Below are 24,016 nucleotides of genomic sequence, written 5' to 3'. Positions count from 1 at the left end.
TACCACTTAAAACAAAAAGGATCAAACTACTGAGAAACACAAAATCATGGATGAATCTCAAAAACAATATTTTGAGCAAAAGAAGGCAAACACAGAAGGCTATACTTCATTACTTTATTTATAAAAAAAATCCCCAAATAGGAAAAACCTATCTAAATTACAGGAGCCAAAAAGTGGTTGCCTCTGGTGAACTAGAACTGATTGTAATGAGGCCTAAGGGAAGTTTCTGAGTTGATGAAAATGTTCTATATCATGTTTTAGGTAATGATTATATTGCTATATTCAATTGTCAAACCTCATCAAACTGAACATTTTTGATGTATGCATTGTAGTATATGTTAATTATATGTCAAAAAAGGAAGTGGGGACAAACACCATCTCTGATACTTGAATGCAAACACAACTCCCAAGAGTTACAATCAGTAATGAATTCCTTTCATGGTCAAATTATTTTGGGTTATGTCAGATTCTAGTTGGAAATCACACTAGATGTCTTAAAGTGATATTATTAATCTTGTTTGTCTTTTACAGAGATGGATGCCTGGGTGCATACAACTATTAAAAGTCAATGGAGGCTTGGAAAATTATTTCATATATGCCATATTTATGGCAGTAAAAGGCTTGGTTTTGGAGCAACCCAGATCTTAATACAAATCCCTGATTAGTCATGTTGCCTTGGGGAAATTCCTAAACTCTCAGAGCCTCTGTTACTTCCTCCGAATAGGGATAAGAGAATCTGCTTTGACTTGCTGTTATTATGAAGACTGAAGGGTGTCATTTATGTAAAACCTTCAGCATATGGCCTGGCACTAACCAAATGATAGTTCTTTTTCATTAGAAGGGTATGAAATAATTTTATTTGGAACATGTCATTGACCCTATAGGTAAACCATCACAAAGCAGTTCACCTTCAACCATCACCACCTGCATAATACATTATTTTAATTGCTGGTTACAGCATATTATAATGGAGTCACCACCCAATTTTGTACTGAATTAGGTAGCAGTGAAGGCTACAAAGGCCTTCTCCAAGCAGAAAGAGAAATCCACATTTCCCGAAGCATGTCAGAGGAAGCTGCAAAACATGCTATTTTGGCAGAAGTCATTATAGTGGAGACTCTGAGAACATGTGGGTTACTGTCAAATGGCCACAGAAAGTGGTGATCATTTAGAATAGATGGTCTCAAATGGGCTGGGGATGGGCATAGGTGAGTGGAACCCATAGTGAAAGACTTAGTCCCCTTGTCTGCAGAACACAGAGCCAAATTTGCCATATTTTGACCTACACAGAGAGACAGATGCTGCAAGGACCCAAGGCTAGAACCATGTATTAAGATGACTTTCCCTTGGTTCTGAACAACCCAGGCAACTGAGAGAGCTGCTGAGATCTAACCAGACAGGAGGGAAATGCCAGGGAGTTAGCAAGCTCCTGCCAAGTGCAGCTCAGAGCGGGGCTATCTCTACAGTAAATCAGTGTTCAAAGATTCCAGAGAATCATTTACTTACCTGCAAGGGTTGGCGATTTCTTCTGGCGTTGTTTTCACAAAAGGGGAGACGGGTTTTTCCACAAAGGAGCCAAAGCCCAGTCTAAAGTTGCTAGTTAATTTAGACATCTCCTTGGAAAGCAGGGAACCCAGCTCTTTGATTGTGTTGAGGTCATCATCCATGGAGGCCGAGAGGTCCATGAGGTAATACAAGTCCACTGGGTAATCCTCCGTCTGGCGGACTTGCACTTGCACAGTCTGTTCACCACCTGCAAATACCAAGCAAGAAAAGTGAGCCCATAAATATGCATTGAGACATGTTTGTGACTAGCCAATCACTAGGCTAGCTGCCTATTTCATTTCAATAAGAAGTTACTGAAGATACTAAAGATTTCATAAACGAAGTGGCAAAGTTTATAAATGAATGAGCCCATGCTAATCTTTCAGCAGTGTGTTTAGAGCTACTGAAGGAGGTGAGAGTTAGGATATCTTATATCTCCTTGGGAGGACTAGCATCCATTTAGATGGGAGATAAGCTGATTTTTTTTGTATTTTTAGAAAAGGAGAGCAAAATGAAAAGGAGTTTAAAGCTACGTTACAACTCTTGAAGAAATGTGAGGGAAACCTTAACAACATTTGAGCAATTCAAATGGCTCCTATTAGATAAGGCTTTTTTTAGTGACACATTTGGAGTACAAGTGACCAATATGAATAAAGAAAAGCAGTTCTCTATTTCCTTAAGAATGGGAAAAGGAAATAATAAACAATGGTATTGTAATATGTGGTACAAGGTATCTGAGCAGAACAGTGATATTACCATGTGATCTTAGATATTTTTACATGATCTAATGCTCATGTCAATCATAACATACCTGGTCTCAATTTAAGAATCAAGCTTTGAGGTGCAATCTGAACAATGTCAGAACTATTTTTCTGTCTGCCTACACTGAGAGGCTTATTTGTAAGTATTTCTACTTGGGAGACAGGGTTTTCGATGAAGTTTACTTGACATCCTTTAGCTAGAAGATTTGCTTGAGTATCACACCTTTCACCAACTCCAGGTAGCTGGGTAAAATTCTAAAAAAGAAAAACAGTAAAAAGAAAAAGACAAATCTGTATTTTTGTAAGATACAATTTTATTTTGCTTTCTTTACTAGTTAGGCATCTTGCCATACTCAGAATGTCATATCCCTGCTATTGATTGTATGTCTAAAATTAAGTTATAGCAGAATAACCAGAGAATTTTGCCACTAAAATTCAGAGTAAAATTGCATTCTTCTTTTTATTATATTCAAGTGAATTTACCTAACAATTTGTTTTGGTTGTATAAAATGCTTGTTTTTCAAATTTCCTTTGCTATGTCCAGAATCGTGAGATAGATGAGTCAGATAATGCAGTAGATATCATTTGCGATAAATTCACAGATGACCTGGAGGTTTGTGGAATCCCAGGATTGTCCAAGTTCTCAGTGTGTCTAATGCCAAATCCAGCGACCTTTTTCTGTGGATTCCTACATTGCTTTACCTAGATCTCTGTCCTGGTTTAATACATGGATGCATCACCCTTACGTTACAGTAGTACTTCATTAAAGTTAACCTCTTGGGGACTTTAAACTCAGTGTCTTAAAGTATTCAATTTAAGATCTTTTAGAACTTTTCCCAAGATTTGGAAGTGGGGAAATGAAATGAGAGAGAATAGAGTGCTTTTGTGTCTAAGACTCGGGAATTTCCCAGTAGCTCTGATTCAGCCGAGTAGCAGGAGGAAGTGAGATGAGTGTTTCCAGGAAGACATGTGGCCAGGGATTCCCAGCAAAAAGGCGGAAGGAGTGGAAGGATAAATACTTGTCTTACCTGGAAAGAGCTTGTGAGGCTCTAAGCAGTCACACTTGAGGCCCATTGACTCTTATGCTTGGAAAGAGGCAAACCAATGCTCATAGTGTTGTTCTCATTCCTTAGAATTCTAAGCCACTCTTGCTGTTTCACCAGCTAGGAAACTTTCCTTCTGAAATTGATGTTTGAGACTGTAATTCGTTCTATATCAGTCAAGCCTGTGCATATTTGAGGCACCAGGCTACGGGTAGCAAACTAACTTTCTGTGATGTATCCAAGGTAAACAGTGGCTGGACAAGGCCTCGCAACCCTTCTCAACATGTCACTGCTACCACCTATAATTACTATCTTTGCCAAAAGACTAGAGCTGGTATTAATCATAGAAGCCATTCTTCTATATGTTCTAAGAAGAAGCCTAATTTACTTTTTGTTCCAACTGCCTCAGCTGATATAACTGCTACCATTAGAGTAATCTTTTAGAATAACCTGGCCTTAAAATTTGACAATAACTGACTACCAAGGATCATCCCCAGGTAAAGCTATCAGTAGTAACTTAAGAAGCTCTCTTAAGTGAGTGCTAAAAGATGCATTGAAATAAAAATTCCAGAGTGAACGGTTTGTTAGACTGATTTGTTGTTTTACGTCTCTGGTAGGAAACTAATATTGTCTTTTTCAGGGAGTCAATGTAAAAAAAATGTGGGTTTTCCCTTCTTTGTATATTCTCAAACCTACGCTTCATACACAAGCTCAAAAAGGCATAATTCCGGGGGCTGGGTGTAAAAGGTAAAGGGATTAAGCAAAACACACACACACACACACACACACACACACACACACACACATGCACACACATCTCATAGACACAGACAACAGTATGGTGATAACCAGAGGGCAAGGGGAATGGGAGAAAGTAGGAGAGGGTCAAAAGGGGTTATGGTGATGGAAGAAAACTTGATTCACAATACAATAGACACATGATGTATTATAGAATTGTACCCCTGAAACCTTTATAATTCTACTAACAAATATCACCCCAATAAACTTAATACAAAGAAGAAAAGAAAAAGCATAATTCTCTCGCACTGCACTTTTGTTTGTGCCTCATCAGTCAAGAGGGGGCGTGAGCTTGGTTTTCACTCTGGGGCCCCTGAAGCCCTCCTCCACAGGTTTACATTCAGCCTGGGAGGCGTGTTGAACAGTTCTAGCCTGGTCTGAGTGAGGGGTCCAGGTTGGTTCCCCTTGAGCATGCTACCAGTCCTTGCTGAACTTGGTGTTAGTATGTTTTGATTTGTGTTTAGATTCTCTTTATGAGATTCAATAGCGCAGTGTGTTAAATCCAGAAAAAGCTAAGCAGATTTTTTTTTTGTTTTTATCAAGAATCATTTATAGGTTGCTCTCTAGTGTCACAGGAGGCAGTGACTCAGGCTGGCTTATAATACATTCCCTAGTCCTTGTACTACCTCCACATACTTTTCCATTTGAACAGATAAGGAATGCTATTTGGGGCTTGGTCATTGTGGTACAGTCACCAAGCTCATGGAAATGTAATGTTTAAAAGAACTGGGTAATGTCTGAATAGTAAAGTTTAACCCAAACCTAGAACACTTCTCTTAGAATCTCGCAATGTTTCAGAATGGATCCCGGTTCACAGGTGGACAACAATTATGGTACTGAAGTCAAATATATTTTTAACATTAGAAAATACCATCTCCATGACCTCTGATGGCATTTGACCGGTGAACAGTTAGAATTGGCTTTAATATAAGGGGAGGAATCAGGTGAAATAACGGACCCCGAGTTAAATATTTTTCTGAAGAATTTGACATTCATTCCCTCTGCAAATTGCTTTGGAAAGTAATCACAGCAATGACTACTTTGATCCATCTACTAATGCTCACATTTTCCCTCCTAGGTTTCTGTCATTCCTCTAACCCCACAGAGAGCAGGACACAGTCAGAACATCATTGATGGCATTAATGTAAGTGTAACTGAGGCTTTTACAATCACGTTGAGGTCATTTGTTTTACCTCCTGAGAGCACCAGGCACACTGAGGTCCAATGAGCAAACAGTCTCCGCAGGTCTCTGCACCTCCCATGGCACAGCCACCTGTGTTTAAACCCAGCAAAACACAGGGATTCAGCACTCTCTCAGTCACTTCACTTTCCAGACTTATGGCTCTTAAAGTACTTGAACGAAGCAATAGCCAAGTTTATTTTTGTCTTCAAAGATCAGTCCTCAAAATGTTACCAATTGATAAAGTTTATATTTGACATCAACCACATTGAAAATATGTATGTCTTATTATCCCAAAATGATCATTCTCTTTATTCTTAAAATAGGAAATATTCTAATGTTCACAAATATAAAATCATCATTTACTGTCCTCATTCATTATTATCCACTTTAATTTTAAAAAAAATATTTGCACCTATTTAAAATACTCCTCTCTTAAATGTACTATAGTTTTAGTTTTTAAATAAATCCCTGTTCTCTCTCAAGGTCATTACTCTTGTTGTATTAAAAAAAAAAAACAACCAGCTAGTACAGTTAACAAAATAGTTGTCACAAATGTATTAAGAAGTCCTATTGTGTAGTAATGCTGTTTAATTCTCCTCATTAAAGTGCCCATGCAACCTTTGTATTTATTTACTTTACGCCTAGAGCATATGCTGTGGAACAGTCCTGTAATTTGTTAAAGTGTTCGCTCAATGGCAAGAAAGCAATCAAACCGGTTAAATAAAAAATGACTTCAGATCGCGTTTCTGAACCAAATGACAGGTTTGTCAAGCATACCATGAAAGCAATATATCGGAGAGCTCAGGTCTTACCTTGTACGTGATCGTGCCTTCCTAGAAATAGAAAGAACAGGCAAAGCAGTTCAATCCCCATTCGTTTCAGTTCTCGCTGTGCAAACAGATTAAAAAATGAATTACCTTCAGCGTTACAAGACCAAAGCTGAACATCGTTAAAGTCTTTTTTTCCTCGAAGTGTAAAATGTTGAATACTACTTACACTGCTTTGAAAAGAAACTTGAGATGTAAATAAAAAAGTTTTCATTAAGACAAATGAAAACAGAGGCTACCTGGACAGGTAAAGAAGAAAAGCTGTGCTTAAGAGCAACTTCAACATGATTTTACTTCCTTGTTCTCCTTATAAGGAAAGCAGGTGTACAATCACCAAGAAGGTGGAGAAATTCATTCAGTAGAAATTTTTGTGTAATTTCTACTAGTCTCTCTGCATCCTAGAGAAAGTCAATACCTTCAGAGAAATATTGATCAGTGAAATGTCAAAAGAGCAACTGAAATGTTTTAAAGTTGTTTCTAAAATAATATTAAAGAAAAACAGTAAAGATGATAAATAAAACACAAATCTGTAAGTTATAGGTAAGGAGGGTTTAAAAAATTGAGCTAAAGAAAAATACCTGAGATTTTTGTATTCCATTTTAAATCCTTTGCAGAGGATTGAAATAAATTCTGAAAAATAGAAACCATTTCACAGTCAATTTAGAGGGCAGGCTAAGGAAAGCAAAACATTGTGCTCCCTTGTTTTTCACATTGGATGGAAGATACTTTTTTATATAAGTATAGAAATCTTATTTTAAAAACAATATTTTAGATAAATATAATAAAATCAAATTAGACCAGAATTAGTCTCAAAATAACAATAGTGGAAACTGAAACATTGATGCCCAAGATTCTGAGTCATTCCTGATAGGAACCAAGGGCTCTTGGTTGTGTACTGTCCCAGCTTCTAGCTCACCCTGTGGAGCATACGAGGTATTTATTTGTTGAACAAAATAGTGACAAATTTAAAATTCATACAAGCCATGGCTAAATTCATGAGGGTGATTCATATATTTTCCTAATGTATTCAAGAGGATGTTTTGCGCCTAGCCGGCGTGGCTCAGTGGTTGAGTGTTGACCTTTGAACTGGGAGGTCACGATTCAAGTCCGGGTGGAAGCATATGCCCGGGCTGTGGGTTCAGTTCCCAGTGTGGGGCGTGCAGGAGGCAGCCGATCAATGATACGCTCTCATTATTGATGTTTCTATCTCTCTCTCCTTCTCCCTTCCTTTCTGAATCAATAAAAATATACATATATTTTTAAAAAGAGGACATTTTGGATGTGTAGAGACTACAAACAGGTAATAATAAAATATTCACTTTCTCTCCAAACTGAACTTAGGCTTCTTTGTGGCTTATGTTCTGGGAAGAGGGTGGAGCAGATATGGGGGGCGGCGGTGAAAGGGGCTTCCTAACATATGGTGAAGGAAGATGATTTGACTTTGGGTGGTGGGTGCACAGTGCAATATACAGATCTTATAACATAGAAATCTACACCTGAAACCTATATGATCCTATTAACCAATGTCACCCCAATAAATTTAATTTTTTAAAGTGTATTTCTAAGCAAGCACATGAAACCTATGAAAAGAGGAAAACTAATTACAGGTTCTTCTCAGAAGGCTTTGTTCATTTTGAACTCTATCATACACAAGAACCGAGAAGAACATGGCAACAATCCTGTAGAGAACACAGAATTATGAAAGAGTTGGAAGTATGCCTTTTGGGAGAAAAATACAGTCCTATGAATTAAGTTGATTTAGCTTGAAGAACAAAGATTGCTACACAAGTTATCTGTGTCCCTGATATTGCCTCCATTTTTGTATCTAGTATTAGTTTTCATTCATTGATTCATCCAACAAATATTTATTGAACATCTACTTTGTGCCAAGGATTGTTCTAGAAGAAGCCAAGTAAACAAAGCCAAGCTCTTGAGACATAAAACATATATTCCAGGCTGGGGAGCAGTAGTAGAGAGACAGATTCTTAAAATCAGGCAGTGATAAGGCTATGAACATTATAAAGCTGGGTAAAAGGAAAGAGGGATAGGAAGGGTGAGTTACTGCGTTTAGGATAGTCAGGGAGGATTTCTCTGCTCAATTGACACCTAACAGATCCCTAAATGACTTGGGCAACAAAGTGCAAAGGCCCTGAGACAGCCTCGTGCTGAGCATTTCCAAGGACAGTGGAGGGCAAGACGAGAGACAGAGCATAATCAAAAGAGGTTAGATTGAGAGGCAGAGATCAGATTGTATGTAGTCTTGACCTTGAATTTTATTTTAAATGTGATATATCCCACTATCAGACCATCTCCAACTGGGTGCAGGCAGCAACAACAAGGTCCCTAGGGAACTCCAGACACTCAATGTGACCCTGTTGCTAAACTGGGTACCTTGTACTATTCCAGGTACAGAATTCCATCCAGTCCCTAAATAACAAGGGCACTGCTTTATTTGCTCTCCAGCCCAGTTGCAGCCCCTCCCCCACATCCAAGCCTTTGGGCCCACCATTTGTGCTGCCTGGAGGCTCTTGCCTTCTTATTCCTCTCACTTGACTAACTCAACTCACCATGTAGGTCTCAGTGTAGACGTTACTGGGACTTCCCCCACACAGTACTTCATGGTCTCTCCAGGCTTCTCTTCCAGGAGGCTTTCCCCAAGCTAGCCCTTTTCACTGTCCTTGTAAGTGTCTACATCCTGGCCTCTCCCCCCACTAGGCTGTGAGGTCTTTTAAGGCATTTATCTATTCAACACGCATCTATTGTATTTTTACTTGGTATCAGGCAGGGACTGTCTTAGTTATCTTTATATTCCCAGCAAGCAGCATAATGCTTGTACTTTCTAAGTACTCAATTACTATTTATCAAGTACGTGGATGAATTTTAAGTCTTCATTATCTACAATTTTGCCTGTTATAAAACACATACTCCATTAATATTAAGTTTATAAGTGATTAAATGAATAACTGGTTTTCAAAGGTACGTAATGCAATTAGGAGAGGGAAAAGGTGCTTCCCACTTGGGTGGTGATGAAAGCTTAAAATGCAGGCTGCAGAAAAGCAGCTGAATTTAAGAGAAAACACAGAGTACAGCAATGCTACAATTAAACATCCACCCACGGTGTTTTCCCCTTGGCACCGCGCTGGATAATTTGTACCAGCTAAAAGGCACAGGGGAAACATTCTTGCTTCCTGAAGATGTGATGCCTGGTGCCCTCTCCTGGAAAGTACCTGCCCCTGCCCCTACTGTTCCAGGAGCGGCCAGCACCCCAGCACCGGAAGAAAAACTGTGTCCCCTTAGCCAAGCCAACCAGATTAATTACCTCTGTTTCTGTATATGGATGGAACTTGAGCTGGAAAATACAGACCAAAATCAGGGGTTTGGTCATGGAGGCTGAAGCTGGCTGAGAGAGGACATGAGTTTAGAGGGAACATAATGCTTCAGGAGCGAGGCAGTGTTGGGAGGAATCTGCAGCTACAAGGAGACAGAACCCCTGGCAGAGGAAAGCTATGACGAGTCGATGAGGTGGTGGGTGGAGAGTGTCAAAGCAGTGGAGAAGGAAGGGCCCCTGAGCCCCATGAAACGAGGAGTGCTCGAGTCAGACCCACACACTCACTCTGTTGAGGGGACAGAACATGGCCCAGGTCAAGAGCTGCCATGGACCCTAATTGCTCCTCCAGATCGGACCTCCCCAAGACCTGGCTCTTCCTGGGTTTCCCCAGCATCCTGTCTCTTTTAGAGCAAGGTGTGTTCTTACAACAAATTATCATCATTTGTGGGTGGTTGAAGGAGTCTCTGTGTTCCTTCAAATCAAGAGATCCCAAGTCACACCATCTATATTTTCAGATAGGCTGCTCAGGCCCATAAGGCAGCATGCTTCCATCTATTTGAAGGTCTGACCCTTTTCAAAGGGTCTGAAATGGGGGGAGGCGGACTCATAGAGCACTTTACAGCTAGGGAAGCAGCACCTCCCGCACTATGCCCTTCAGCTGGCCTTGGCTTCTGAGATTTAGAAATGGGCTGCCTTCGGTGGAATCCTGACTTCAGCAAGCCATGTGAGCCCATCTGAGTCACTGTGTTTTGACTTGGTCTTTCTAGGACCCTGTCACTCATCCACATCAGAGAATGACAATCTTAGGCCCAGCTGGGCCAACTCCAGGGCATCTCAAAACACCTCTGGGAGAGTAAATACTGAGTCAAGCTGGCTGGGAGCCAGTTCAAACCCTGGTGACCTTAGTAATGACTATCAGGTCTTGGGATGGCATTGCTGTGTTAACCTGCTTTATTTCAAGTATTGGTGACAAGTCTACCTCCTGTTGTCTTTCCATGAAAACGATTCCAACAGACTAGCTAAAAGATAGTGGAAAAGGATGCATCTGTTCCTGATGTAACTTTATATGTGAAGTGCCACAGTGGATTGTTTGCAGATGCTATGGCTTGTGGGTGTAACTTGGGAAGCACAGAATCTGGAAGTGATACCTTGCTTCATATTTCAAGACCTTCAGAAGAATTCTTTTAAAGAAGGTGATAGTATTCTATTACCTTGGTGTATGATGCTCACAATGTGCTAAATACTAGAGAAATTTTTATGGCCTAAGCCTAACATTCTGGAGTTTGCCTTTTTTAAAATTTATTATTGTGGTAAAATATATATAACATAACATTTATTATTATAATCATTTTTCAGTTATAGTTCATTGTCATTAAGTATATTCGCCCAGTTTGTATGTGGAAAGACCTGGGTTCAAATTGTAGCCCTGCCAGGTCCTACTGTATATCTTTGGGAATAGCATTAATCTCTCAGCACTTTAGTTTTCAGACTATGAAACAGTGATAATATATACTTTTCAGGATTATGGTAAAGATTTAATTATACCATTCTGAGATATATCCAGATTTTGTGAGGCCTGAATATTATATGGTTTAGGAGGCCATCTTTAAGAAAAGGAATGCAGAAAATAAACATACAAGTCCAGGAAGCACATGGAGTCCCTACAAGATGAACCCAAAGAGGCCCACACCAAGACACATCAGAATTAAAATGCAAAGGGTTAAAAACAAAGAGAGAATCTTAAAAGCAGCAAGAGAAAAGCAGTTAGTTACCTACAAGGGAGCTCCCATAAGACTGTCAGCTGATTTCTCAACAGAAACTTTGCAGGCCAGAAAGGATTGGCAAGAAATATTCAAAGTGATGAAAAGTAAGGACCTACAACCAAGATTACTCTACCCAGCAAAGCTATCATTTAGAATTGAAGGACATATATAGAGCTTTCTAGACAAGTTCATCACCAACAAACCAATATTACAAAAAATGTTAAAGGTTCTTCTTTAAGAAAAATAATAAAATAAAAAATATGAATAATAAACAGCCATAAATAAAGAACAAAATCTTACCATTTATGACAACATGGATAGACCTAGAGAGCATTATGCTAAGTAAAATAAGTCAGTCAGAGAAAGACAAATATCATATGATTTCACTTATATGTGGAAACTAAAGGACAATATAAACAAACAAAACAGAAACAGACTTAAAGATACAGAGAACAGACTGAAGATTGGCAGAGGGGAGGAGTGTTGGTGGAATGGATGAAATAGGTGAAAGGATTGAGAAGTACAGATTGGTAGTTACAAAATAGTCATGGGAATGCAAAGTACAACAAAGGAAAAATAGTCAATAATAGTGTAATAACTATGTAAGTTCCCAGTTGGATACTGGAAATATCAGGGGGAACACTTTGTAAAGTATATGATTGTTAACTGCTATGATGTGCACCTAAAGCTAATATAAAATAATATTGAATGTAAAGTGTAATTACAATTTTTTTAATTAAAAAATCCTTTCATTTAAAAAAGGAATTCAAATTGGAAATAAATTATGTATGAAAGTATATATTTATTTAAAATGAGAAAAAAATTCTATGACAACAAATTACTGAAGTCTTAGAGATTCCAGGTCCTTTCTACTTGATATCACCTTAAGCAATTCACTAGAAATGGTTACCTAGAAATCCTTCCTGATGGTACTCTGGCTTTCCATCCCCACCTGGGTTCCCAGACACTCACAGGCGCCTGTGCAAGCTAGGGGACTGAACTGAGGTTTCATCTGTTTCATGGTAAATCTCTCCTCTGATTTTACTCAGGATTCTAGTTTATTGTAGTTAGTTTTATTGAGCACTTCGTGCCAGGCACGGTTAAACATTTATTAGCATTGCCCTCTTTCATCTCATGATATGCCTACTATGTAGGGACTATCTTACCTCCATTTACTAGATGAGGAAACTGGGGCACAAGAGGCTACCTTACCTGCCTAAGGTCACACTGCAGCTCAGGCAGCAGAGCCCTGGAAACAGATCCCTCCCTCCAACCTGAGCTCTTCATTACCACGCAAACTGCCTCCTAGTAGATAAAAGATGTTTGTAGAACCATAAAGCAGCTGTCAACAAGAAGTGACATTCTCCAAGGAACCCGTAAATGCATATGTCTCCCAGTCTCCAGACCCCTTGTTCCAGCTCCAGCTCTGTATCTAGCTGTCTCCTTCTTGGTTAGTTTGTTGTTCATCCTGTGAGTTATTCACCACAAAAATGAGACGGAAATGTGGTCCTGGATCATACAATCTTTTTTATTCTTGTTCTGGTTTAAGTCTGGTACTTATCTCTTAAAAACAAACTTGAAACAAAGCATGAGGCCCTGCCTGGGAGGTAGGCCTGGGGTTGAGTCCAGGAGAGGGCAGTCACAGGCATTTCCTGTGGCTCAGCGGTGACTCAAGATTAAGTCCTGGCCCTCCACCCACTTTGGAGCTCAGTAGTCAGTCACACTGCAAGTTTAAGAAGGACAGTTCTCACTTGGCACGTCTGATGCAAATCCTGTAGGTCTGTCCTGCTTGAGAAACTCGCTGACCCAGGTTCCGGAGATTACCTTGAAGTCTACAAGAACTGAGCTCCTTCTGTCCTTTAGTGTGCGGAATAAGCCCAGAGATGAGCTTTTTCTGTAAAGTACCAGTGAATGAGAGTTTACTCAGACTTGATTCAGAGAACGGCACTCTCTTTACATCCCTATTTCCCTATCTAAAAAGCAAAAGGTATGCCACAGCAGGAGGTCCACAGGAACAAATGGAAATGCTGATTGCAAAGGGATTTGCTCATTCGCAGCATGGTAAGCATTATTTCCTCTTTTCTTTTTAAAAGATCATTCAGACAGCCTAACCAGGGCTTAGGATTCCTTGTTTTAAAGCAAATATTTGTTTTTCTGATGAGCGCCATCTCTTACTTTTGGGACTGCAATGGGCAATGGTATTACTAGTAAAAATGAACTCTGATTCATTCATTTATTCATTCATTCACTCACTCACTCATTCAGCAATATCCCAGGCACTATTCTGGGAACAGAAATGAATTAAAACCAACAAAGACTGCCCTGGCCAGGTAGCTAAGTTGGTTAGAGCATTGTCCCAATACTTCAAGGTTAAGGGTTCAATTCCTGGTCAGGGCATACAAGAAGCAACCAATGAATGCATAAATAAATGGAATAACAAATCTCTCTCTCTCTCTCTCTCTCTCTCTCTCTCTCTCTCTCTCCCTCTTCCATTCTCTCTAAAAAATATATCAATTAAAAAAATCTGTGGCAGAGACAGATAATAAACACCCAAACAAATAAAGATGTCAGAAAGTAATAAATGCTAAAAAATAAAGAATAGTAAGAAGTCAGTGAGTGACCAAGATGGGATGGCCAGAGAGACTTCTGATAAAGTGGCATTAGGCAGCATCCTAAGGAAGTGAGGGAGGAAGTCACATGGCTCTCTGGAGAGTGTTTGGGGACAAGTAGGACTCCCAGCGAGAGTGTTTGAGGACAAGCAGGGTGGCCGATGAGGCTGGTGGAGGGAGTGGGTAAGCACAGGAGATAACAGAAGACAATCCAGAGAGGCAAGAGGGCAGTAGGGAGCTTGTCAGGAGAGCCTTGTGGGCCATGTTCAGGACTCTGGACTTGTGTTCTGAGAAGAAAAGTTTTATGGGTTTTGGTGGACATGCCATAGCATATATTTTGAAAGGATCACTCTAAGCAGCAAGGATGGAAACTGGTAGGTCTATCAGAGGCTATTTCAGCAGTTGAGGCCAAAGATGATAAAGGCTTGGACAAGGAAGATGGCGAAGAGTGGTTGGATTCTAATATAGACAGCGTTTCCAGTGGATTGCTTGTAGGGAAAGAGCAATCGAGGGCTCAGGAGTCCAGAGTCATGGCAGCCCCTACTTGATAACCGCATCATCACTCACAGGTTTCTCTGGACATGTCAGAAACACATCATCTAGTCTCTATTCATCATACTTGTGACAGTGAGATCTAGTCAACGCTAATGACCTGTGGAGTCCTGTAAAAAGTGTTCTATGGCAGAACAGGAAAGGGTGGAACTATGCAGACAAGTGCTGTGTGATGAGACTGTATACATGCTTGTGCCCTTAACACTCCTTCAGTCCAGCTAGCTGGTATCTCTGTTTAGGGATTCTCCATGACTTGGCATTTGGAGAGCAAAAGAAAACACGGAAAAGCCTCATGGTCCAATGTTTCTCTCTAGTTGCACTGGTAGACTGGGTCGATTTCAGTAGCAAAGGGGTCTTCCTAACAGATTTTTTTAAAAATTTGTCCCTCATCAGGTCACTTGGTAAGAAAGTAGAAGAGGTGGGTATATTTAAAAATAAATCCTTGCAAAGTGGAAGAATTTCAGATTTTTTTTTTTTACTTTAAGGATATAATAGTATGGAAGGTTGTTATGCTTTAAAAAAATTTTTTTTAAATGTTACTCATTGATTTTTGAGAGAGAGAGATGTTGACTTTGTCATTCTAAAGGGTGTCCCAAAATTCACGCAAGAAGTAATTTTGATAGAAAACACAGGTTTATAATTAAAAATTGTAATTTTTTATTGATTCATAAAGTATACAGTACAGGCTTATGTATGGAATAGCATATCGGGTAAATGGCCTCCACGGCTTTGCTGGCACATTTGCACTCTTTTGTTATTGCCTGAGCAGCCGCATTTTCGAAGAAGAATCGTCCGATGATGCCTCCAGCCCAAAATCCACACCAAACAGTGACACGTTGTGGATGCATTTGTTTCTCAACAATCACTCGTGGATTTTCTGAACCCCAAATGTGACAATTTTGTCGATTAACCAAGCCATCAAGATGAAAATGAGCCTCATCAAAATTCAGCCACAGTTATGCAAAACGGTCATGGAAAATTTTAACAAAAGAGTGCGTATGTGCCAGCAAAGCTGTGGAAGCCATTTACCCGATATGCTATTCCATACATAACCTTATACTGTATACTTTATGAATCAATAAAAAATTTACAATTTTTAATTAGAAATCTGTGTTTTCTATCAAAATTACTTTTTGCGTGAATTTTGGGACACCCTTTACTTATTTACCCAGTCATCGGTTGATTCTTGTATTATGTGCCCTGACTGGGATGGAACACACCACCTTGGCATACCAGGATTATGCTCTAACCAACTGAGCTACCTGGCCAGGGGGAGAGTGTTATTCTTTAAAAAGCTGGGGGAAATGGTGGCCAATAATTATGTCTGAGGAATACCTTCGAGGAGATATGAGGAGGATTTATTACTTTCAAACGACCATTTTATGGACTTTTCTGATTGCTGCTGATGCCCACTCACTGAATCTGATCAGCCAGTTTACACAGAATCAAACAGGGAAAAGGATTGAGCATGATGCAAACACCCTAATTGTTTTAAAGGCTAAACAATAAATTATTCTAACAAGCTATTAAAAGTGTCATTCACCTCCTGATGTCTCAAGAACTGAACGAGAGAAAGAAGAAAAACCTTTAAAAGCAAACTCAGATGTCATCTAATTAAAGATGGTATGTTGGATTTTTATACAACAGAAGTAATGAATCTACATATTGTTGGCATAATTTCATCAGGCAAACAGTGGCTCCCCAGAGCTGTGAGATGTGAGAGACTTGTTTGAGGGAGTATGAAAACCACCTGCCTTTCCTGCAACCTGTTGTCTCAGAACTACTTAGAGTGGAGCTGTGCGTGCAGATGACCCCATCCTTGCGCCAGTGGCTGAGGAGAGTGTAACATGGTTTTTTCAACCGCTGCACAGTGCAGCGACTGGTTCAACAATAGTTTCAACATGTACTAAAGTAGTGAACAATAGTTTTCTTCATAGGAAGGCATTCAAAGTTTTTTAAAATCCCAACCAAAATATAATGAACATTTTTGTTAGAAAAAAAATTGCTTAGTTGCAAATATTTTGGGAATTTTTTGTGGCAAGTATTCCCTTATAGATTGATGAAACTATGATTCCTTGGGCTTCAATAGAGTAATGCCCAATAGCATGGAAAATGGAGTTGTCAGCTCTGGGCTCAGTACAGACCTTGGTGGGTTATTGGACATTCGTTGCCCAGTGTAAATTCATTTTGAAATGTGTTAGGGCCTAAACTTTAGGCAATCAGAATTAGGAAGACAGGATTGAAACATTATCTCCACCAATAGAATGGTTTATTTTAATGTCTGTCACTGGAGGAAGAGCACTAAATAAAGTGTGGGCTTTAGATAATAATGTATCAATACTATTTCCCAAACTGTGTTCTGAAGAGAGCTGTTAATCCTTGCCCTGAAAATGAAATGTCCCTATGCTATAGTTAATGTAGACCATTAATACCCCCGTCAGAAATTCACAATGCACATTAACCTATTAAACACATCAAGAAGCCCCTCAGTGAAGAGAAGTATGTATCTTTGTGTAACAATTAAGCAAGCATTTGCTTAGGGGAAGCCTTTTTTCTTCATGTACTCATTAGCATGTCTGGATCCATTTGTACCTAACATAGTTAAAAAGTGCTACAAAAAAGAACAGATATACTGAAAGCTTTATGAAATTTTACCTAGCCTGCTGTCAGAGACCAAGAATTAAATTCAAAAATTGTAATCAGATTTCTTAAGAAAATCCAATGTGAATTCATTTGTTTCCTGATGTACTTAAAGTACATGATCCAATTTAAAAACCTATCAAGATGGACTTTCCTGGAGGACATATTTTTTCTAAGGGAAGTCCACAGGGCAGCTCTGTTTAGATGATAATTCAGAGAGAACACTTGGGGGTATTGATGACTCACTCTAAATCTCTAAACTCAGACTCCACACCTTGACCTTGGTTATGAAAAAAGCCCAGATATTAGAGTGTTAGTGCTGAATGACCCAGGCCGGGTTCCCTTGTGAGGTGGATTCCAAGTGCGGCTGTACATTGCTATGGCACACTCTCCCCTGGGCAGAGGACTCCATAGCAACCTGCCCTTTGCGGGTTCCTTACGGTACAACAGCCCATCCTCCAGCTCCCATCCGTCTATCAATCAACCCCCCTTGCTCCCAGAAGGGCTAGAGAAGTAGGACCCTTATGACAGCAGATTCTCTTCTTTGGGTAGCAAGCATCTCTTCAGGTGAGAAAGTGTGCAGCATTCTGTTCCAAACCTGTTTTCTTCCCTGCGTCCTCAAGCCTATTGGGAGCACAGAGGGAGGCAAGGCAAGAACAATCTGCTTGATTCTCTTCTCTTGAAAAGCCTCACTTCTTATAATGATCAGTTTGATGTCATTCTCTAACAATAAAAGCCTTATTATTTCATTGAGGTGGGAATCTAAACAACTATATGAAAAACAGGTCATTTGTCTGTCTTGTGGGATGTCAACATCGCAGAGTCACTAACTCATTTTACTTTACTTTCCAAGGAAAGAGTAAAATATGATACAGGTGTTTTTTTTTAAAAAGTTATCCCAGTAGCAGATTAGAAAAAAAACCCAAAACCATGAAGATATGTTTTAAAGCTATATTTTCAAGATTTTTTCCCCATGTTTCTCAGATAAGGAAGCTAGTTTATTCTTTTGAACTATATGCAGGTAGTAGAATGGATGTCAGAAATCAGTTTGAAAATCTATAAGCCAAAAAACATCAAGATATAAAAAAATGTTTAGGGACTGTATTTGGCTTTACCTAGCATTGGAGTGAGACAAAAACCACAGTTACAATAACATTTCTCACAACCTCACTTTACAAATAGAGCATCATCTTACTTTTGAAAAAAAATCATTTGGCCTATTTCATGGAACATTGCAAATATGAATTTCTTGGTCCTTATAATACCCCTCAAATAATAGAGAACAATGGCCCTTACAATGTGCTAAGCACTGGTCTAAATTTTTATCACACTGTGAGGCGACGTACTGATATTTCCTTCATTAAAATATTTAATTTAATATTTTAGAACAGTTTTAGATTAGTACAGCTCCCTGAGTCTCAGAGCTTTGCATAGATCCTGGACGGAACTGGAAGGCTTAAAACAACAGAAATTTATTTTTTCACAGTTCAGGAGGCCAGAAGTTCAAAATGAACATATTGGCAGGGTTGGTTCCTTCTGAAGGTTCTGAGGGAAATTCCTTCCGTATCTGTCTCCTAGCTTCCGCTGGCTGCCCATCCTTGGCGTTCAAACGTACTTCAAGGGCATTGACTTGCAGATACATCACTCCAGTGCTGTCTTCATATGGCCTTCTCCACCGTGTTTCTTCTTTTCTGTCTGTGTCTTCTCTTTGATGAGGCTACTTATTGGGTTTAAGGCCCACCCGTATAATCCAGCAGGATGATCTAATCTCAAGATCCTTAACTTAGTTATATTTGCAAAGACTCTTTTCCAAATAAGATCATATTCATGGTCTTGTTCCCCATGAATGTATCTTTTGGTGGGACACATTCAACCCACTATAGGGGCTAGTAATGCACCCTGGGTTACTGTGAGGATTAAATGAGATAAAATTACTTAGGTACCTGATGCATGGTAAGCATGTTTAATAAAGGAGAGCCATTTTTTGTTAATACTTTTTTATACATGAATTCCCCCCCTACAAAAGGGTTAACTTGAGTAAATGTCTCTATTGAAATAAAGGTATTTATCTGTGTCTAGTTTATACAACTGTTATTCACATAACAATTGTTTTACAGTCTTAGTTTCTAACATGTAGTCCTGCCAGGAACTTCACAAGGTTGTGTGAATTCATTCTCTCTTATTCCCTTTTTAGGTAGTAGAGATGAGGGGACATCCTCAGTGAACACTTTCAGTTAGTGACACTTGTCAGAAATACAAAAAGACTCTAAGCTTACAAATGATCTCCTCATCAAGAGCGTGATGAGACAGGGTCCTGATGAAGGAATTTCCTGTTCATTGTCCATGCTGATGGACACTGAGCAGAAGAAACAGGTGGGCAGCCTCAGCTGTTTCTCTGCCCCTTGGTTACCCTCTGTAGTCATCAGATGCAGCATTCCCATTTTCCGATCTGGATCTTTATCTCAGGAACAGTTACAACTCAGGACAGAGCTTTGAACCCCACCCCATGCCACACCTGTTGCATTGCATGGCTGCTCCATCCCCTGCCTGTACTGTCTCCTGTGGTCTCTTCCTTGTGGTCACAGGACTCTGAGCTGGCTTCAGGGAATTCCTTCTGCATTTATCAGAAAGTCATTGAGCCTCAGAATGTAAGAGCAGCAGGAAGAGCCTTTAGTGAGTTGAGTCCAGACCCACTCCATCGTCTCTCCAATCCTTTCATCATACAAGTCAATCAACAGACTTTCACTGAACAACCACTCATGGTGAGGCAGGTTGCTAGGTGCTAGTTACAGTGGTGAGCAAGCTTAATGGGCAGCTCCCCTGAGTGACAGTGAGTCACCCCCACATGGCCTGAGTAGTTATCTATAATCTCTGATGAGCATTAATAGCTTATGTTCAGCTTAGAAACAATCCTGTAATATATATGTTCTTAACCTGAATTCTGTCTATTAACAGGAGAAAGGAGGGTCTGTCACCTTGGAAGGGGGAAATAGTGCATCTTCATTTGTATTAATCCCAGATTGAAATAAAATATTTCCTTCCATTATAAATGTAGGCAACAAACTACTATCATAGTAGCAGTGCCTGTAGCTCTCGCCATGTGAAATCACAGCTACTTTTAATATCACTTTATAGTTGTTACAGATATCTTGAAATGATGTCAACATTTATCATTGTATCAAAATCACAGTAGTCATTAGAGCTGCCACTGGACCTTGTTATTTAACGTGTTAATAAAGAGAGATGGCTTTAAAGATCCAGCTTTAGCCACTGGGTGGAACCTGTCCCTCCAGGAATGCTTGTTTTTATTATTACTATTATTATTATTACCTTTTATTTTTTTATTTAAAAAAATCTTTATTGTTGAAAGTATTACATACTTGCCTAGTGTAAGTATGCCCCTCTTTTCCCCCCATTAACCCCTCTTTTCCTCCCATTAACCCCTTCCTCCTACCTCGTGCCTTCTCCACCCTATGTCTGTGTCCATGGATTATGCATATATGCATACACGTTCTTTGATTGATTACCTCCTCCCCTGCCTTCCCTCTGAGACTCCGCACTCTGTTCCATGCTTCCATGTCTTGTTCCTGGGAGATCCAAAATGGTAGCAGAGTAAGTGGAAGGTACATTCACTTCCTCCCAGGACCAAACTGGAATTACAACTAAAATATAGACCAGTGAGCCTGAATAACCAACCAAAGACTAGATAACAGAAGTCTTATAGCCAAGGATTTACAGAAGAAGCCACATGGAGAATGGTAGGAAGGGTGGAGTTGCAAAGGGTGGCCCTGCTCCCACGGGCTGTCACTAAAATTCTGGAGGGATTTCTCAGCTGCTACCATTTCCCATGAAGAGCGTGGGGTCACAATCCCATACTGAGCTCCCAGCGCAGAACACCAGAGCCAAGAAGAGGCCCCCACATAATATCTGCCTGTGAAAATCAGCAAGGATTCTGTCCATCAGGGAGAGACAGGAGCCCAAAACCTCCTTCACACACACTCACCCTGGGCTCTGGTGGTGGAAGGCTAGAACAGACTAGAGTCATGTAAGGAGAGACTAGGGTTTGTGGCTCTGGAGAGAGAGCTGAAGAAACAGCCACCAGGATCCCAATGCTGAGTCCCTCTCTCATACCCAGATGATGCCTTTCCTGAGTGGAGCACTCCCCTCCTTACAGCATAAGCCTGGGGGAATGCAATAGCACCACCCTCAGGACTCCCACCCTATTCTACATGAATTTCCATAGCCCTGAAAATAATACTCATTAAGGATTCATTATGATCTATATTGAAGTCGTGGCATTTATTTTATTTTTTTTATTTATTTTGTAGATTTTTTTTCCACTTTGGGTAAATATTCCCTGCTCATATAGGTATTTTATGCAACAGGTCCCATGCTTCCTTTTTTAATATATATATATATATATATATATATATATATATATATATATATATATATATATATTTCAGAGAGGAAGGGAGAGGGAGAGATAGATAAAAACATCAATGATGAGAGCGAATTATTAATCAGCTGCCTCTTGCATGCTTCCAACTGGGGATCAAGCCCACAACACAGGTATGTGCCCTGATCAGGAGTCAAACTGGGATCTCCTGGCTTATAGGTCAAAGCTCAACCACTGAGCCATGCCAGCTGGGGGTGGCATTTGTTTTTTAAGTAAATTGTATTTCTTTGAAGTGATAACTAGCACAATTTCAAGTACACAGTAAGCATTCAATGAAACATGGCTTTGCCATTTATTGATTATTTGGTCTTGGGTTCTTAATTTGACTTATATAAGTATATCCATTGGTATACTTATTGGTAAAATAAGAATAATTGCTACCTTGCAAGGTTGTTCTTAGAATTAGAAATAATATATGTCCTCACCCTAAAGCAGATTATCATCTGCCTTGAGAAATAGATGTAAATTAAAAGAGACAACCTGATATAGGGGAAGAACAGTAACAAGGATCTAGAAGACTTAATTCCCTTCCCAACTTAGTCTCTTCATAAATTAGTGACTTTTCTCCTCATTTCCCCCCTTGGTCTCAATTTCCTCATATCTAAATTCAAAGGAGGTGGTGAGTGTGGAATAAAAAATTCCCAAGGTCTTTTCCCACAGCAATACACAATAATTTTAGAAGCAGAAAATAAAAACAAGAGCATAGAACTGTAAGTTTGAATTTTACGGAGTGTAGAGAGTGGAGGAAAATTATTCAAGAACATTTTTTGAAGAGATTTGAGACAATTCTTTAAAAAAACGAAGGACATAAACTGGTTGAAAAAGAAAGGAAGGAGGGGCAAAGAAGAAGCACAAGCAAAGATTAACATCAATCAAAACCTTGGAGTAGTTATGAAGATAAGCATCAGCCCCCTGGCTGGATCTGAGGAGTTGGGGCTAAGATGCAGTTGGATTTGAAAAGAAGGACCAGTTGATGGAAATTTGAACACTGGGCTGCTGAATTTAAGTTTGAAGTGATTGACAATAAGAAGCTGCTCAAGGTTCTGGACAAGAGAATGACAAGATGATAAAAGCATTTAGGAAATAACATCATGGTGGCTACTCCACCGTTGATATAATATGGAGACACTTGAGACAAGGATACCCAAAAGAATGTGTGGAAACACTTCCTTTGAGGTCAGATTAAATTAAATTCATCATCCCCTGGGACTTAATAATCCAGGTTTAAGTTGATAGGATCCTTGACTAGGATGATGTGGTACATTGTTTTATTGATCACAATATTAATTTTATGCATTCAAGACCACTGATGTCAGGCTTGGTCATTTGACTTGAAATTCCCATCTCTATATATAAAAGCCTAAGTGACAAGCCGACCAGTAGCTATGACATGCACAGACCACAAGGGGGCAGACACTCAACACAGGAGCTGCTGAGCTGTGGTCACTTGGCAGCAGCAGTTCTCGGGTGATGCACCCAGAACCAGAGAAGAGGGAGCACGATTCCGGGGTGCATCACCCGAGACCCACCCTCTTGCAATCTGGGACCCCTCGAGGGAGGTCATAGAGCCGGTTTTGATCTGATCCCCAAAGTCCAGACCGAGGGACCCACTGGTGCATGAATCTGTGCACCAGGCTTCTAGTAATCTAATAAATATCATACATCTCATCCTACTGAACTTAGAAGAAACCATGTGGCTTTCTGTGGCCAATAAAATATGGTGGAAATGATGCATGCTCTTTCCAAACAGAAACTTTACAAGTCACTGGGAGGTCCCACTATGTTCTCTTTTCTCTCTGCCATAAAACTAGTAATCCTCAGAGGAGCTGCTCCACAAGCCCAGATACTGGAGTGAAAAGCGAGTGGAGTAGAGCTACCTTTGACCAGAGCCAACAGTCACATCTATAGAAATAAAAATGGTCATTGTAACTCATTGAGATTTTGGAGTTACTTGTCACCACAGCTTACTTTAGCCTTTGCTGACTGATACAGAAAACTGTAAAAGAAGACTCCATTACAGAGAATAAAGAGGGGGAAGGGAGTTTTTGCTAATTTAATGAGGAAGAGTAGAGCAGCACCTCATAAGCTCAGGGCATCAGGACATCACCTGAGCAGCAATGTGGACCTTGTGAAAGACTTAGGACAGGTGGGAGGCTAAGGAATCATTAATACTGTTGTTGACATTCTGAATTAGAGCAGACATTAGTGCACCCAAAGTGAGATTCCTTAGGTGTTAGGTCTAACCTCACCTCCCTCCCCCCACTCACTTTTCTAGTTTGGTCAAACTGAGGTCACAGTACAGGGCAGTGCCAGATCCCATGGAAAGTGGGATTTCCGCAGCTCCCAGACCACATCACTGAGTGTGCTAGTCACAGGAATTTGGCTTTTAATTTGCAGGTGATGAGAGGCTAATGAGATGACAGCAGTCAGTAGGAATGACGATTGCACTCAATTGCACTCGTAGCGGTGATTTTAGATGGACTGGAGGTGGGAGAACGAATCTAGGCA

At 39.9% G+C, this 24,016-nt stretch overlaps 1 protein-coding gene across 2 annotated transcripts in view; it reads right to left on the bottom strand.

The window, feature by feature from the left end:
- ITGB6 (integrin subunit beta 6) overlaps window positions 1–6,443 on the bottom strand; it is a 73,035-nt gene extending 66,592 nt beyond the window's left edge. The window contains exons 1-5 of one of the 2 annotated variants that reach the window (XM_006083221.3): window positions 6,327–6,443; window positions 6,143–6,218; window positions 5,341–5,420; window positions 2,357–2,561; window positions 1,507–1,753 (exon numbers count right to left, since the gene is read on the bottom strand). In XM_006083221.3, the coding sequence (XP_006083283.1) occupies window positions 1,507–1,753; window positions 2,357–2,561; window positions 5,341–5,420; window positions 6,143–6,218; window positions 6,327–6,371 (653 nt within the window). In that variant the 5' untranslated portion in view covers window positions 6,372–6,443. The other variant, XM_023745623.1, reaches the window with a different exon arrangement.
- Window positions 6,444–24,016: the final 17,573 nt, after the last annotated feature.

Source organism: Myotis lucifugus, unplaced genomic scaffold (genome assembly GCF_000147115.1).
Source record: "Myotis lucifugus unplaced genomic scaffold, Myoluc2.0 scaffold_5, whole genome shotgun sequence".
Classification (NCBI taxonomy): domain Eukaryota; kingdom Metazoa; phylum Chordata; class Mammalia; order Chiroptera; family Vespertilionidae; genus Myotis; species Myotis lucifugus.
Note: the sequence above shows the minus strand (reverse complement) of the source record. Positions and strands in the feature narration are given on the sequence as shown.